Source organism: Sinocyclocheilus rhinocerous, unplaced genomic scaffold, assembly GCF_001515625.1.
Source record: "Sinocyclocheilus rhinocerous isolate Xijiao unplaced genomic scaffold, SAMN03320098_v1.1 scaffold1931, whole genome shotgun sequence".
Taxonomy (NCBI): domain Eukaryota; kingdom Metazoa; phylum Chordata; class Actinopteri; order Cypriniformes; family Cyprinidae; genus Sinocyclocheilus; species Sinocyclocheilus rhinocerous.
The window spans coordinates 53,747-68,316 of NW_015662696.1; the positions used below are offsets into that span (position 1 = coordinate 53,747).

Below are 14,570 nucleotides of genomic sequence, written 5' to 3' on the forward strand. Positions count from 1 at the left end.
CACACACACACACACACACACACACACACAGTCAATGGGGTAAGCTGTGCACTTTTACTTACATTGTCCTTTAGGACAGAAGAAATGAGGTAAAACCCAAACTCTAAATCTGTTTCAGGACGTCTGCTCTCCACTGAAGGTGTCTGTAACTAAAGGAACACAGAGATGAAGATGATACACGATAAAACGAACCCAAGCATCTCTTATCCTGCAGCATGTGACAAATAAAACTCTTTACAGTTTTCTAGAAGGCTGCGTGACACAGTTTACCCCGCTCTCCCCGTCTGGTCTGTGATCTCTAATGTATGTTTTCAGGATCTTCCAGCAGGTGATGGATCTGCGTGTGACGGGGCGTCCGGACAGCAGCACGCTGGTCATGATGAGAGCCGCCCGCTGCGGCCTGAGCGACCCCTTCAGCCGCCTGCTGAAATACCGCATTCTGGGTGAGTCACGCAAACACACCTCAGCGCAGGTCAGTCTGTACTGATTAACTGCCCGTTCTGATTAAAAATTAAGCACTGTATCGAAAACCAAGCGTAGCATCAGTCCACTCTTTTGACCATTTCAGTTCTGCTTCAGCAGCTTTCTCAGGAGAACATTGCCTTGATTTATCTCATTGCATTTATTTAAGAATATATATCCTTAAATCTTATCCATGCAAGGCTTGTTCTATCCCAGAACAGAAGTATACTGTTAACCCTAACTGTCAGTCTGAGCGAGTGCGTGCGCTGCAGGTCAGTGGCGTAAGAAGAGACTGACGTTCCGCATCTATAACCATCCGCCGGCTCTGGGTTTGTCTGGGACGCGAGCGGCGGTTCGCGCGGCCTTCGGTTACTGGAGCGCCGTCAGCCCTCTTCACTTCCAGGAGGTCAGCGGAGGTCACGCCGACATCAAACTGTCCTTCCACAGGAGAGCCCAGGGCTGCCGTGTCGCGTTCGACGGACCCGGTGAGACCGCGCTTCCCTTTATACTAAACATGATATTCCAGTAAACATCAGAGCTGAGTGTCTGAAATGACTCCTCTAGGCATTTGTATGTAATTTAGTTTTTAGAAATACATCTCATCTTTTGAGTATGAAAGCTATGGAAGCCCGTTTCCGCCACTGAATTAAAAAAAATAAAAATAAAAAGGTAATTGCTACTTTTTATCTGAAATGTGAAAAAAAAGTCAGAATTGAATCGCGAGATGAAAACTCGCAATTCTGACTTTTTTTTCTCGCAATTCTGACTTTTTTGCGAGTTTATATTTCCAAAGTCTGACTTTATTTCTCATAATTGCGAGTTTATATCATGCAATTCTAAGACAAAAGTCAGAATATCGAGAAAAAGAAGTTAAAAAAAGAATTGTGAGATAAAAGTCACAACTACATTTTTTTCTTTTTTATTCTTTGGCAGAAGCGGGCTTGAGGAATATGTGCTCTGAATATCAGGAAATTTAATGTCAAAATGTGTGTGTTTGCAAAACGTTTGCGCTAATGCGTATCTGTCGTTTGAAAGTTCCCCGAGTTTCAGTCACTCTCAGGGTTCGTGCTAGTTTTACAAAGCTCAGTTTAAGACTTTTTAAAAACTGCTTAAAAACCAATTAAAGAAAATTTAAGGATAAATTAAAGGGAACAATATGTCAATACAACTTCCTTCCAACATATCTACAATATCTACATATCTACTAATTAATTTTACACATAAAAAATAGCATAAAAAGAATATGGAAATTTTTATTTATTTATTTATTGTACCTTCTGATCACACTGCAATAAAGTGCTGTTCTTCATCAGTATATATATATATATATATATATATATACTGATGAAAAAAATATATATATAATTTTTTTTTTCCAGTGCAAATGTCTAAAAATTCTTAAATCAAAATGACATGAGGAGCGACAGATATTTGTCATTGTTTTAATCATAAACTCACTTCATTTTGTTCAGTTTCTCAGAAAACAAGACTTCATATTTTCATTCTGCATCTCCAGAAAAAGTATCACCTTTATTTCTATAACACTTTATAAAATACAGATTGTGCAGCTTTACAGTGTTAAACAGGAAAATGGTGTGTCAATAATGCAAGAGGACAATAGAAAACTGAGAAACCAGGCTCAGGGGGCCAGTTCTCCTCTGGCCAGACGAAACAGCATGATGTGGTTTAATTCCAGGCTGCAGCACAGGTCAGATTGAAGATTTAAGGATGCTTAGATATGTGTACTGGAAAACAAGACAAAAATACTGAGGAAGAGATTCATTTATCAGAATCAGAATGAGCTTTATTGCCAGGTATGTTTACACATACGAGGAATTTGTTTTCGTGACAGAAGCTTCCACAGTGTAACAGAATGACAGTGACAGAACAAAAAACACAGATAATAAAAAATAAAAATAAATAAAAAATAAAAAATAGAACAAGTAAAATAAGGAATAAAAAATATACAAATCGACAATCGACAATTGTATGTCCAGGTATAGAACAATAGACAGTTGTATGTACAGGTATATTATATTATGTGCAAATTGAAATGTTTATTGCCGTTCATGCAACATTTAATGCCACGACTTCATGAATTTAAGACTTTCTGCTCCGATTTATGAACTTTTAAAGACCTTAATTTGTGGAAGGATGACTTGAGACTTTTTAAGACCTTTTTAAGGCCTGCAGAAACCCGGCTTAATCCACTCTCTGGTCCAGGGCAGGTTTTGGGACATGCCGAAGGCCCCGAGTCCGGCACAGTTCACTTCGATGCAGATGAGGTTTGGACGGAGGGGCGGAGTTACGGAGCAAACCTGCGCATCGTGGCGGCCCATGAGATAGGCCACGCCCTCGGATTAGGCCACTCCCAGTACCACAGTGCGCTCATGGGCCCCGTGTTCACGGGATACCGCCACAACTTCAGACTGCACCACGACGACATCCGCGGCATACAGGCTCTGTACGGTAAGAACATGCAGTCGCGTTTACATTGTATCCAGTGACTGAGGTTTAACCGATATCAGCTCTCTCAGGAAAGCCTGTGGAAAAACCATCCACCGCTCCGAGAAAGCCAGATCGGGAGACGTCTGTGCCGGACCCCTGCGCCGGGGGACTGGACGCCCTCATGCTGGGTAACAGTACAGCTGATCTCTGATCAGTCCAACACTTGATATGGTCATCAGCCTCATGTCCTTGTGCTTTGTCTTCTCAGGGCCTCTTCACAAGACGCTTGCTTTCAGAGGTCATTACGTGTGGACGCTCTCAGATTCAGGTTATAACAGTCCCGTTCCCATTAATGCCCTGTGGAAAGAACTGCCCGGCAACATCAATGCAGCCGTTCACTCGCAAAGAACCAACAAATCCTATTTTCTTAAAGGTGAACCGAAACTTAACACAGTGTTGAATTCAAATAGATACAGGAACATTACGATTGGAAACATGATGATTTTCACATTTTTTAAATAAGTCAGTTCAAGTCACCTCTATAGTGTGTCAATAATGCAAGAGGACAACAGAAAACAGTCAGTTCATTGATGATTCAGTGATGTCATCATCCAGTTCAGCTCTCAATAGTGTCTGTGCAATCAGTCACGCGTCCCCAGCTAAGCAAGCCAAAGGAACCGAAACTCCATCAGTGACAGAATGGAGAAAAAGCTTTGGGAGAAACCAGGCTCAGTCGGGGGCCAGTTCTCCTCTGACAGACGATAACGAACTAAAACTCTTTGTGAATGACAAAAACTATGACGAATATTTATTGACATTTAAAAATAAGATAAATAAAATAAAAATGGGACAAAAATGTTAGGGAGGGACGATTTGGTAAGAGTTTCATTCAGAACGAATCTGCTGCGTGGTTCTGAGGTTAGATGCGTACATATGAACCGGCGGGACATAAGCTAACATACACTTGCTGCACGTCGCATAAAACGTTCAAAAATGTCAATATGTGGGAGTAAGAGAAGAGCAGACATATGGATAAATCTGACGACACAAGAGAGAACTCAATTCGGTCCGGTTTTCTGAGCGCAGACACTGAAGCACACACACACAGAAAGCGCCTCTCACAGCGCGCGAGTACTCTTTCGCGTAGCATGAACGGAGAATTACACACAAAATGATGTCAAAGTGTCCGTTTTGACGAATATTCGCGTAAACACAGTTGATTACGTCTTAAGTGAACGTAAACAGCAGCGAGAACGTGTATCAGTGCATTGCATCCATTGCAGCTGTGCATTCAGTTTTAAAGGGACAGCAGCCTAATTTAGTTGCTATTGGCAGAACAACCACCCAATAAAGCATTACAATAATCTAACCTTGAGGTCATAAACGCATGGATTAACATTTCTGCATTTGACATTGAGAGAATAGGTCGTAATTTAGATATATATTTTTAAGTCTCTTCTGCTCACCAAAGCTGCATTTAATTGATAAAAAATACAATATATATTGTATAACATACTGTATATTACAATATATTCTAATTATTGTGATCAACATTTCTGATTATTATCAATATTATCAATACTCAATATTTTTGTGGAAACCGTAATACACTTCCATTCAAAGTTTTGGGGTATGTGCGCAAGTGCTTTTAAATAAATGAACACTTTTATTCATCAAGGACGCATTAAACTGATCAAAAGTGACAGTAAAGACATTTATAATGTTACAAAAGATTCAAATTTTCAAAATAATAATAATAATAATAATAAAGTTTCAAATAAATGCTGTTCTTCTGAACTTTCTGTTCATCTGTGAATCCTGAAAAATAAAATGCATCAGTTTCCACAAAAATATTGTGCAGCACAACTGTGTTCAACATTGATAATAATCAGAAATGTTTCTTAAGCAGCAAATCAGCATATTAGAATGATTTCTGAAGATCATGTGACACTGAAGACTGGAGTAATGATGCTGAAAATACAGCTGCGCATCACAGAAATACATTACAGTTTAACACATATTCACTTAGAAAACAGCTGTTTTAAACTTCAATATTTCAAATTTTTACTGTATTTTTGATCAAATAAATGCAGCTCCGATGAGCATGAGACTTCTTTCAGAAACCTTTAAAAATCATAATGTTTCCAAACTTTTGACAAGTACTGTATCTGTTGAAACTGACCTAGAAAGTGTCTATTAGCAACACTATTTGAACAGACACTGCTGTAATTGCAATATGGAGTTATTAATGGTAATCCTCTGTTACCTGGTTTCCACAGGAGATAAAGTCTGGAGATATTCCGGCTTTAAACTGGACCAGGGCTACCCGAAACGCCTCAGCATCCCCTCCAACATCCAGGCCGCGTTCTTCCTCAAGCGCCGCCGCGCGCTCGTCTTCATCCGGGTGAGAATCTGCGGGAGATTGTTCTGCTCGAGCTGAGTGTGATTGTGTGTCTGTTCCGCAGGGATCAGAATACTGGCTCTGGGATGAACTGGGATCAGCTAAACACCTCCGGCTCATCTCCGCTCTGCCCTCGGATCCGGACGCTGCGTTCACGGGGAGCGACGGACGCGTCTATGTGTTCCGCGACGCGCGGCAGTGGCGCGTGAGTCCCGCGCTGACGCTCGAGGAGAGTTATCCGCTCCGCTCCAGACAGCGATGGATGCACTGCGACCATTAACCTTCATCATGGGTTATATTCAGCATGTCATACATCAAACAGGACATCATCTATAGTTGAGATATCGGACAAATTACCAGTCATTGTCAGCAGTTTATTAGTCATCTGTTTTTCTCTCTGATGTATACAGGAGCACATATATACTGTATATGTATATATACACTTATGCATGACTCTAGTAACTGATGTATTAGACGCACACAAGCTTTTAAATCACTTTTGATTCATTTTTAATTATTCAAATGAGTAATAATAAAAAGGATTGAAACGAAAGTCACTGTTGTAAGTGATAGTGTCTTTACACGACAGTTAGGGCTAGTAAATGTATTAACTGGAGGAAATAAGATCATTTTCAGAGATGCAGAGATAAACGCATCTAATAACGCATTTAAAGGAATAGTCTTTCATTCTGCATGAACGCTAACAGAGAATAATGCATTAGTTCATTACGTGGAACTAATTTTTGTACAATGAAAATAAGCTGTGAAGTTTAGAGAGGAAAACAGAGCACAGAATAAAAACACCTGTTTGTCATTACAGAAATAATCATTTCAAATGACAGCAAAGACGCTTTAAATGTACAAAGATGCTGAAACACCAACAGTAGAGTGAATAACGCAAGCCTGGTTTAGTGCCCTCAGCAGGGAACATCATGAAGTTCCAGCACACTGACACACACTCCTGCTGTACTTCATCAAATCCAACCTTCAGACATGTGCCAATGCATTTTCATGAATCATTTCCAGAATCTTTTATTCTTTCCATGGATGCCTGGATTGTGTCTCATCTTTTTTTGCTGTGAAACTACGTTTCAAAGTCATCCTGGGCTAATCTGCTGTCTGTCATCTACAGAGCGTCCTGATAAACTCAATCAGATGTCTCTGACACACTAACCCCGAGGTTCTGGATTCAGTCCTGGGGTCTCTCTTATCTTAGATAACCAGCTGATGATCTCAATCAGGCATTAAATAAAGGAGACGGAGCCGTGGGTCCCCAGGAGCAGAACTGAAAGCCTGACTCAATGAAACTTACTGACCACCAGCAGAACATGAATCACACAAATCAACAAAATACTCACTGATCAAAATTCAGCAAGTTATGTTCATTTGTGAAATTTGATATATAACAGGGTTTCTGCAGGTTTTATGGAGATAAATTTAGGGAAAAGTTTTGAAGTGAAGAAAATAAATTTAACAGAAGTCAGTATGTTAGTAAGGTCTCTAAATGCAACGCTTCAAAGTTTGAAAATATAACTTCTAACAGATCTCCATTACTTTATAATTCATTTTTGCAAAAGAAAAAAAAACAGCTTATGGATTGAATATCTCTACTCACAAACACTAGAATATGGTTATCACTGTTACTGTACCTTCAGATCTCTCGGTGCTTCTTCAGCGTTTCTCTTGTTTTCCAGTGAAAAGATTTTTAAATCAAGATAAATTTGCTGGAGATGCAAAATGACATCCGTCTTGCTTTGTGTGAAACTGATGAAAATGAAGTGAGTTTATGGTCAAAGCGACAAGAAATATCTGCCAACAGAGTCGGAAAAACCCACTTAATTCAAAGTGAAACAGGTTCTCTTGATTTAAGGATGTTTAGATATTTGAACTGAAGAACAAGACAGAAATACTGAGGAAGAGATTCATTTTTAGCAAAGCATGCCACGACTTTATGAACCTAAGACATTCTGCTCTGATTTAAGAGCTTTTTAGGCCTTAGACTCTTTGAACCCTCTCTCAGACCTGCAGAAGCCCTGTATAAGTGCGGTGTCCACATACAGCCGTACCACGCTCTGAGACAAGCTTTAATAAACATCTCAATATAATCAGTGTCTTGTGAATAAGACTGAAGCTATTTGTAAAGTAAGTGTGTTTGCATGCAGCTGAGGTGAACTGCAGACTCAGATCAGCGGAGTAATGATTCCTCTGAGATCACGTGCGATTGCTTCACAGTCTGAGAAGAGCCGACGCTGAGGTTGTGAGAGGCACCAGCGATCCCGTCTCAGAATCAAAGTCGATCATGACGTGATGAACGGAGCTCAAGCTCCAGAGCGAGGAGCCCGTGTGTGTCTGCCGCTCTCGCAGACTCGCCAGATAACTCTGCAGACAGAGAGACAGACAGACAGACAGCAGACGCTGAGATCAGAGTAAAGCAGACGCCGCCTGATGATAAAGACGTGTAACGTGTGCCGGGGCTGTACCGGGGCCAGCACGTCTCCCGTGTAGCGCTGGAGGGCCGGCGGTCTGCGGCCACGCGTCTGTCTGATCCTCGTCAGATCCAGCTGCTTCTGTTCACCCGTCACACACACTGACAGCACACACAGACACAACAGCAGCTCTACAACAGTCCCTTCATCCACCCTAATGCCTTTTTCTTCGCAGGGTTTCTGTAGGCAAACGCAAGACTTTTTAAGATCTTTAAGACCAATTTAATTTAAGGAATAAACACGCCAATATGTTTTCTTAACAATTCAGTTTTGAAAAAAAAAAAACTTCCAACAGATCTCTATTACTTTCTGATTAATTTTACAGAAAAAAAACTCTTATGGTTTGAATATGTCTGCTCACAAACACTAGAATATGGAAATAACCTTTACTGTACTTTCTGATCACACTATAATGTTCTTCCTCCTGTTTTCCAGAGTATTCTTAAATGGAGATACATTCACTGGAGAAACAAAATGACTTTAAGATAAGATAAGAACTAGGGTTGTGACGGGGATGACATTTCCCCGCCGGTTAACTGACGTGTGACAGCACCTTTAAATAGCTTCTAAATGCCCGTGCTTTTGACTGTTCTGCGTCAACTGCTTGAATGAACAAAACAGTACAACGACAAACTCAGTTAAATTAAACAGAACTTTTAAGACAAAAATTACTTAAATGCAACATTTAATGCTACACTGCAAAAAATGCTTTTCTTACTTAGATTTTTTGTCTTGTTTTCAGCCAAAATATCTTAAATCAAGAAGGATTTTCTAGACGAGTACAAATTATTGTCTTGTTCTAAGCAAAAACTCACTTAATTTTGACATGTTTTTTTTCTGAGAACAAGACAATAATTTGTACTTGTCTAGAAAATCCTTCTTGATTTAAGAATTTTTTGATATTTTGGCTGAAAACAAGACAAAAAAATCTAAGCAAGAAAAGCATTTTTTGCTGTACGACTTTATGAATTTAGGACTTTCTGCTCTGATTTAAGAGCTTATAAGAGCTTAATCTGTGGACGGGTGAATGAAGAGTTTTTAAGACCCACAGAAACCCTGCGTTTGTCTGAGTTTATCCTCTTATAGTTTGTGTATGTATTCTGGAAAGCTGTCAAGAACACATGCAGGTCATATTTCACCCCAAAACAAAAACAACTACATTTTTGGCTAGGGATGCAGCGATCTGATACTCAGGATAGTTTAATGTGAGGTTCAGATGAATATTAGAGTCGTTAAACTCTTCTCTCCGCTGCGGCTGTCAGTCATCCTCAATCGAGCGTTCAGTTCAGTTACGAAACTCTCTGCAAGATGATTCAGTGTTGCTATTATAACACTTGAACTGTAGATGTAGAGTTTAGTGCTGTTTCTAAATCCCCTAACTTTCTACCATAAGTCTGTTAGATCACAGCACTGGAGTAGAGAGCACTGGGAACGCTGTTGCTTCAGTAAAGAAGCGTTGTGCTGCTCTGCATTGGAGCCTTTCATGTTATAATACTTCTGCGCAATGAAAGATTATTAATAGCCTTTCTTGTCGTCTTATCTATCATATGCTGCCGCCTCATTATTGCGCTATACATTTAAATGAAATATCTTTTAATGTTATAGCATATATTTATATCTAAATATATTTACTGGTTTTTCATGAATGTATTTTACAACAATACAAAGAGCAATGTGTAACAGTTTACCAGATTTAGTCCTACACTTATTCACTTTTATTTGTTCCCCACTAAATAATGTTTTTTGAATAAAGGTTTAGATTTTATAAAATTATTGTGCACTCATGATTTTTCTAGAGTAACTTCTGCTGCTGAATTACCCACTAACCTAGTTTATAATAGTATTTTTGTCATAGATATGATTATATTTTTTTGTTATTTTTGTGCATAATGAAGTTGTCTATATTTAGTAGATTGTGTTTAACACACAAAACAGTGATGATCAGATCAACGCTCAGAGGTGTAGAAATTCTACACTGATTTAAAAAAAAGCAAAAAAACTGAACCTGTGCTGGTATCGGTATCAGTCAGATCGGATCAGAAAAAAAAGGTATCGGTGCATCCCTGTTTTTGGCAGTACAATGAAAGCTGAAATGAGCTGTATGTTCTCTCTGTCTGTATATAGATGTGTGTTGGGGTGAAATGTGGCCTGTGTGTGTTTTCTGTGGTTTGTTTGTGATGTGAGCCGATACCGTCAGCATGCGCTGTGATTCTGCACTGGACCAGCATCCCCAGTGCTGTGAGTACAGGCCAAATCCCAATCACCGGCCAGCTGTGCCAGCACAAGCCCTGTTGTGTCTTCAGACCCTCAAACGCCCGCAGCACCAGCACAGGCGTCTCCACCCAGTAACCCACACACACCGTGGCCCCCGCGGCCCCGACCGAAGCCGTAGCAGCTACCATCATGGCCTTCCTCCAGCACAGAGTGATGACGGCACAGAAGACACTGGCTCCTACGACCGCGCCGACAGGGGCCCACGGCGGGCTGAGCACGGGGTAATACTGTCCCAGCAGCAGCAGGGCGGCGCCGGAGAGCAGCGCTCCCAGCTGGAGGCCGGTGAGGAAGAGCCCAACGCTGCGCACCAGCACCGCCACGAGCGCCGCCAGCAGACCCACGCCCAGAGAGACGCTCGCCCGCGTCCAGCCGTCCAGCAGACGCTCCTGCACACACAGCAGCTGTCCCACAGCAGCGCCCCACGCCAGGCCCGACACAAACAGCACCGTCTTAAAACAGCGGTAACCTGGAGAGCAGGACCAGAACATGACATCAGTTACAAACCACGATTCACATTCATCACAATCAGCGCTTCACCACACGTCCTTATTTAACTGCACTAATCAGTCACTGCTGTTGACCAATATGTGCCTGATCACAGTGAATATAGCGTGCTGTTGATTATCTTGCATGCAGCTAAGTCTGGGTTTCTGCAGGTTTTATGAAGGTAAATTTAAGGCTTTTTAAAGACCTTTTTAAGAGCAAGTAAAGAAACTTTAAGGACCAAACTGAATCCATCAATAAGGTCTCTAAATGTACACGTCCTGTATTAGCAACACTTCAGAGTTTGAAAATACAACTTCTAACTCCATTACTTTATAATTCATTTCACCAAAAAATAAATAAATAAATGAAAAGAAAATACCCTAACTAGAACACGGAAATAACTTTTACTGTTCCTTCAGATCAAACTGCACAAAACGGATGTATTTCCTCAGTATTTCTGTCTTGTTCTCCAGTGCTAATGTCTAAAGATTCTTAATTCAAGACACATTTACTGGAGACGCAGAATGACTTAAGATGAGAAGTCTTGTTTTATGAGAAATTTATCAAAATGAAAATAGTTTATGTTAAAACAACAAATATCTGCCAATGAGCTCAGAAAAATCAACTTAATTCAAAGGATAAAGAAGCTTTCATTGTCCATTAACAGATATTTATTCATGTTTTAAACATAAAATCAATTTTGTTCAGTTTCTCAGAAAACAAGACTTAATTTCTTCATTTTGCATCATTGATTTAAGTATGTTTACATATTTGTACTGGAAAACAAGACACAAATACTGATGAAGAGATCAGGCCTTCATTTGTGTACAGGAGAATAAAGAGAAACCTTGTAAGTGGTTAGTTGCCAGATATAGCATACTCTACCCATCCATATCAACACGGGAGAGCGGTTTCTCTGGTGTCGCTCAGCAGCTTTTACTCGACCGCAGCAGGTACGACAGTCTGGACCGAGTGCAGTCGGATATTTCTGGATGTCCTTCCTGACTAACAATAGAGCTAAACTTAGAGGAACAAGCACAGATCTGAGGCTGGTCCCGAAATGTGTTTGTTCAGTCCAACAGCGTTCAGCTGAAGGTCCATCTGTTTTTACATTGATGTTTTAAATAGCACTACATTTTACACACTGCCTTATTGTTCTCAGTTTCCTTGTGTAACTGTTATTGAGATAACTATCGTACCAGCTGAAAACATGCTTTTGTGTGAGCCACATTACAGCTGAAGCAGAAAGCAGCGTAAGTCCATGTCGCAACCCTTTATGCACATTTGTATAACACTGATATAATCACTATATTTAATTTCATAGACTTCAGTTTGCACATCGCTTGGAAGACAACGCTGGACATTAAGCTCAAAACGTCTCAAAAGAAGTTTGAAGTTCTAGTTCGTTACCCTGAATTGTAGTTTTTATTCAGTGTACACGAGAACAACTAACTGTACTGAAACATTTAAACGGTAGTATACAATCAAAACTAAACGCAGTAGAAATCATTTCAGCCCTCGTGTGGGTTTTTGTGTTCATGCACTCTACGGTTAGCTTCTCGTGTGGTCGTGTCTCTTTCAGACTCACCGCAGAAACAGTAAATGAGCGCCAGAGCGAAGCAGAGCGAGCAGGTAACAGCCGGTCCCAGCTCATATTCTGTCCTGATGTCCGGAGCGCAGGCCACTCTTGCGGTCTCCGTCTCGTTCGTCATGCTGCTCTCCAACGCTTCCTCACTCACTGCTGCAGGCGAAGTGTGTTTCTAATCCTTACATTTCTCCAAATGTGTTCAAAAGTGCCTGAAACAAAGAGAAAACATTGTTTTAAACAGAAGGCCACACGTGCTCATTACAGGATCTCGTCATACGGTTGTTAATTACTCATGAGTCAGAAGAGGTTCCTACAGTCCTAAACACAACAGAACGATCCCTCTCACACCCAGCAAGCTAAAGATCATAAACAGTGATGGGGAAAATGTTATGTTACCTTTTCTCATCTGAGCTGGGCTTGCTCGTTTGTTTTTAATATAAAAAGTGTTATTTTTGGCAAATGTAAAAGCCCTTTCACACCAAAAGTGAAACGAATAAGCCTGAGGCTGAAGGAAATATAAATTCAATTATCAACATATTTAATTATTGCAGGTTTGTGTCATATTCTGAGTTTGCATCTCACTGTTTTCATTCATTTTTTGAGGAATACTGAATCTGTTTCTGTGCAGTGAGATGAGTACATACATGTGAGTCTAGATCTACAGGAACATGTTCACACAGCGCATCTGCACTCACTCCTGATTCTCTCAACACGAGGACACACAGTAACTGGCGTTACTTATTTGGAAAAGTAACTCAGATCATTTCTTTTCAATTAAACAGTAATGCGTTGCTAGTTACTTGATAAAAGTAATCTGATCACGTAACTTCACTTGTAACGTGTAATCTCAACACTGATCATAAAGATCTGCTCCTGGAGACTAAACTTGCTGTGATATAAACTAATGACACGAACCTTTTACTCCCTCATTTATTTCTATAAAAGAATTTCGTCAACTTTGAAAAATCCTCCTGAACTGAACTGTGTAGAAAACATCAAATCTGTGGCCACTGAGAGATCATGCTAATGTCACAATCTGAATCATATATTTCATAATTGCATCTTTCATGTGCTTTAATTCTAGATACACACCAAATTAGCAGTGCTTTGATGATTTTTGCACTTGCTCAGTTTTCTGCTCAAACTCTGACTAACGAGCAAACTGGATTTAAGTGGGTTTTAATCACAGATTAGTGTCATTTGCTCACTGCGACTGTTTTCATGGCATTTCTTTATGTACTACAGAATTAAGAGCACATTTTATATTGGTTTCAAGAGTTTCGATCTCAATTCTGTAACTTTAGAGCGTCTAACTTAACTAAACGCTTGTCAAATGTAGAAATAGTTTTTTATCATCGACACATTTTAAATGAAGATTAAAAACAATATTTAAAACACTTACTTACCAAAGCAGATCGGATGAACGCGCGTCAATATCCTCATGAGCGAAATCAACACACAACGGTCTTTCCTCGCTTCGCGTCTGTTATGCGCCGTTTTTTGGCTCAAACACTAACGCTTTCTGCTCTCAGACACAGCCAGACTTCAGCCGATTAGTGCGAGTTAACTAGGACGAACACTTCGACACCAGTCGCTCAAAATATAAACTAGGTCAGAATAACTCTACAACGAATAAAACCAAGTCAGTGTCAGTCAGAAGAAATCGCAGAAGAGCTTATCCTAGTGATGTGTCGTTCGCGAAAGAGTCGGCTCTATGAGTCGACTCCTTTAAGTGAACGATGAGAGTCGACTCTCTGCGGTTTTTTTTTTACTTTCTCAACACAAGAGAAAATAATGGGATGATTTTTTTTTTGCCACACTGCTTGTTATCCACACGCACTTCATGTACTTGCATTGATGTGAACAGGATGATTCTCGCTCGCTCAAACACAACAGATTCAACAACACGTTAATAACGAGTCAACTGTGGTGGATGCTTCTGTTTTGCACACTGTAATTGAGTTTTTATCTGTTATATGGCCATATTATATTCTGAGTATGATTTGTTTATAGTAGATTGTGTTTTGGATAGTTCTCTCTACATCACATATTTAATGTCTGCATTTACATCTGCAAGATGTGTTTTTTAGAGTGTTTGCTCATCTGCAATATGTCTCTTAGACCATCTATCAGATGTAAAAATAGATGTTTATAAAAGTGAAGATGCTTGTTTTAGAATGTATGTAAATCTGCCTTTTTTCTAAGAAGTTTATCAGAAGTTTTTACACAGCAGATGTTTCCCAGATCAAGCACTCTTTAGCAGACATCTTAAATATGTACCTGTACAATCTGGGTAATAACGTTCTGTAATAGTGATTTATGTTTTTACATGAATTAGGTTTTGTGTTTTTATTCTAAAAATAATATAAAATTATGATATTTCGGAAAGGCTTGGAGCCAGAAATAGGCTATGACAAAAATATTG

The 14,570-nt window shown here is 39.9% G+C and overlaps 2 protein-coding genes across 4 annotated transcripts in view; one reads left to right on the forward strand and one right to left on the reverse strand.

Annotated features, from left to right (window-relative positions):
- Window positions 1-6,808, forward strand: part of LOC107728247 (matrix metalloproteinase-19-like) — a 7,282-nt gene extending 474 nt beyond the window's left edge. The window contains exons 3-9 of the mRNA XM_016538355.1: window positions 316-443; window positions 735-947; window positions 2,686-2,931; window positions 3,000-3,098; window positions 3,179-3,343; window positions 5,190-5,314; window positions 5,376-6,808. Coding sequence (XP_016393841.1) covers window positions 316-443; window positions 735-947; window positions 2,686-2,931; window positions 3,000-3,098; window positions 3,179-3,343; window positions 5,190-5,314; window positions 5,376-5,591 — 1,192 coding nt within the window. The 3' untranslated portion in view covers window positions 5,592-6,808. The remainder of the gene's footprint in view (window positions 1-315; window positions 444-734; window positions 948-2,685; window positions 2,932-2,999; window positions 3,099-3,178; window positions 3,344-5,189; window positions 5,315-5,375) is intronic.
- A 501-nt stretch (window positions 6,809-7,309) lies between these two features.
- On the reverse strand, window positions 7,310-13,624 carry LOC107728261 (transmembrane protein 198-like). 3 transcript variants are annotated; one of them, XM_016538377.1, is made up of 5 exons: window positions 13,548-13,624; window positions 12,146-12,354; window positions 9,989-10,537; window positions 7,792-7,898; window positions 7,310-7,690 (listed from the first exon to the last, which is right to left on the reverse strand). In XM_016538377.1, exons 2-5 carry the CDS (start codon window positions 12,267-12,269, stop codon window positions 7,538-7,540), a joined length of 933 nt encoding a protein of 310 aa, XP_016393863.1. In that variant the 5' UTR covers window positions 12,270-12,354; window positions 13,548-13,624; the 3' UTR covers window positions 7,310-7,537. The 3 variants fall into 3 exon arrangements, with proteins under 3 accessions (XP_016393863.1, XP_016393862.1, XP_016393861.1); XM_016538376.1 differs by having other exon boundaries at window positions 13,552-13,611; XM_016538375.1 differs by lacking the exon at window positions 13,548-13,624 and having other exon boundaries at window positions 12,146-12,410.
- Window positions 13,625-14,570: the final 946 nt, after the last annotated feature.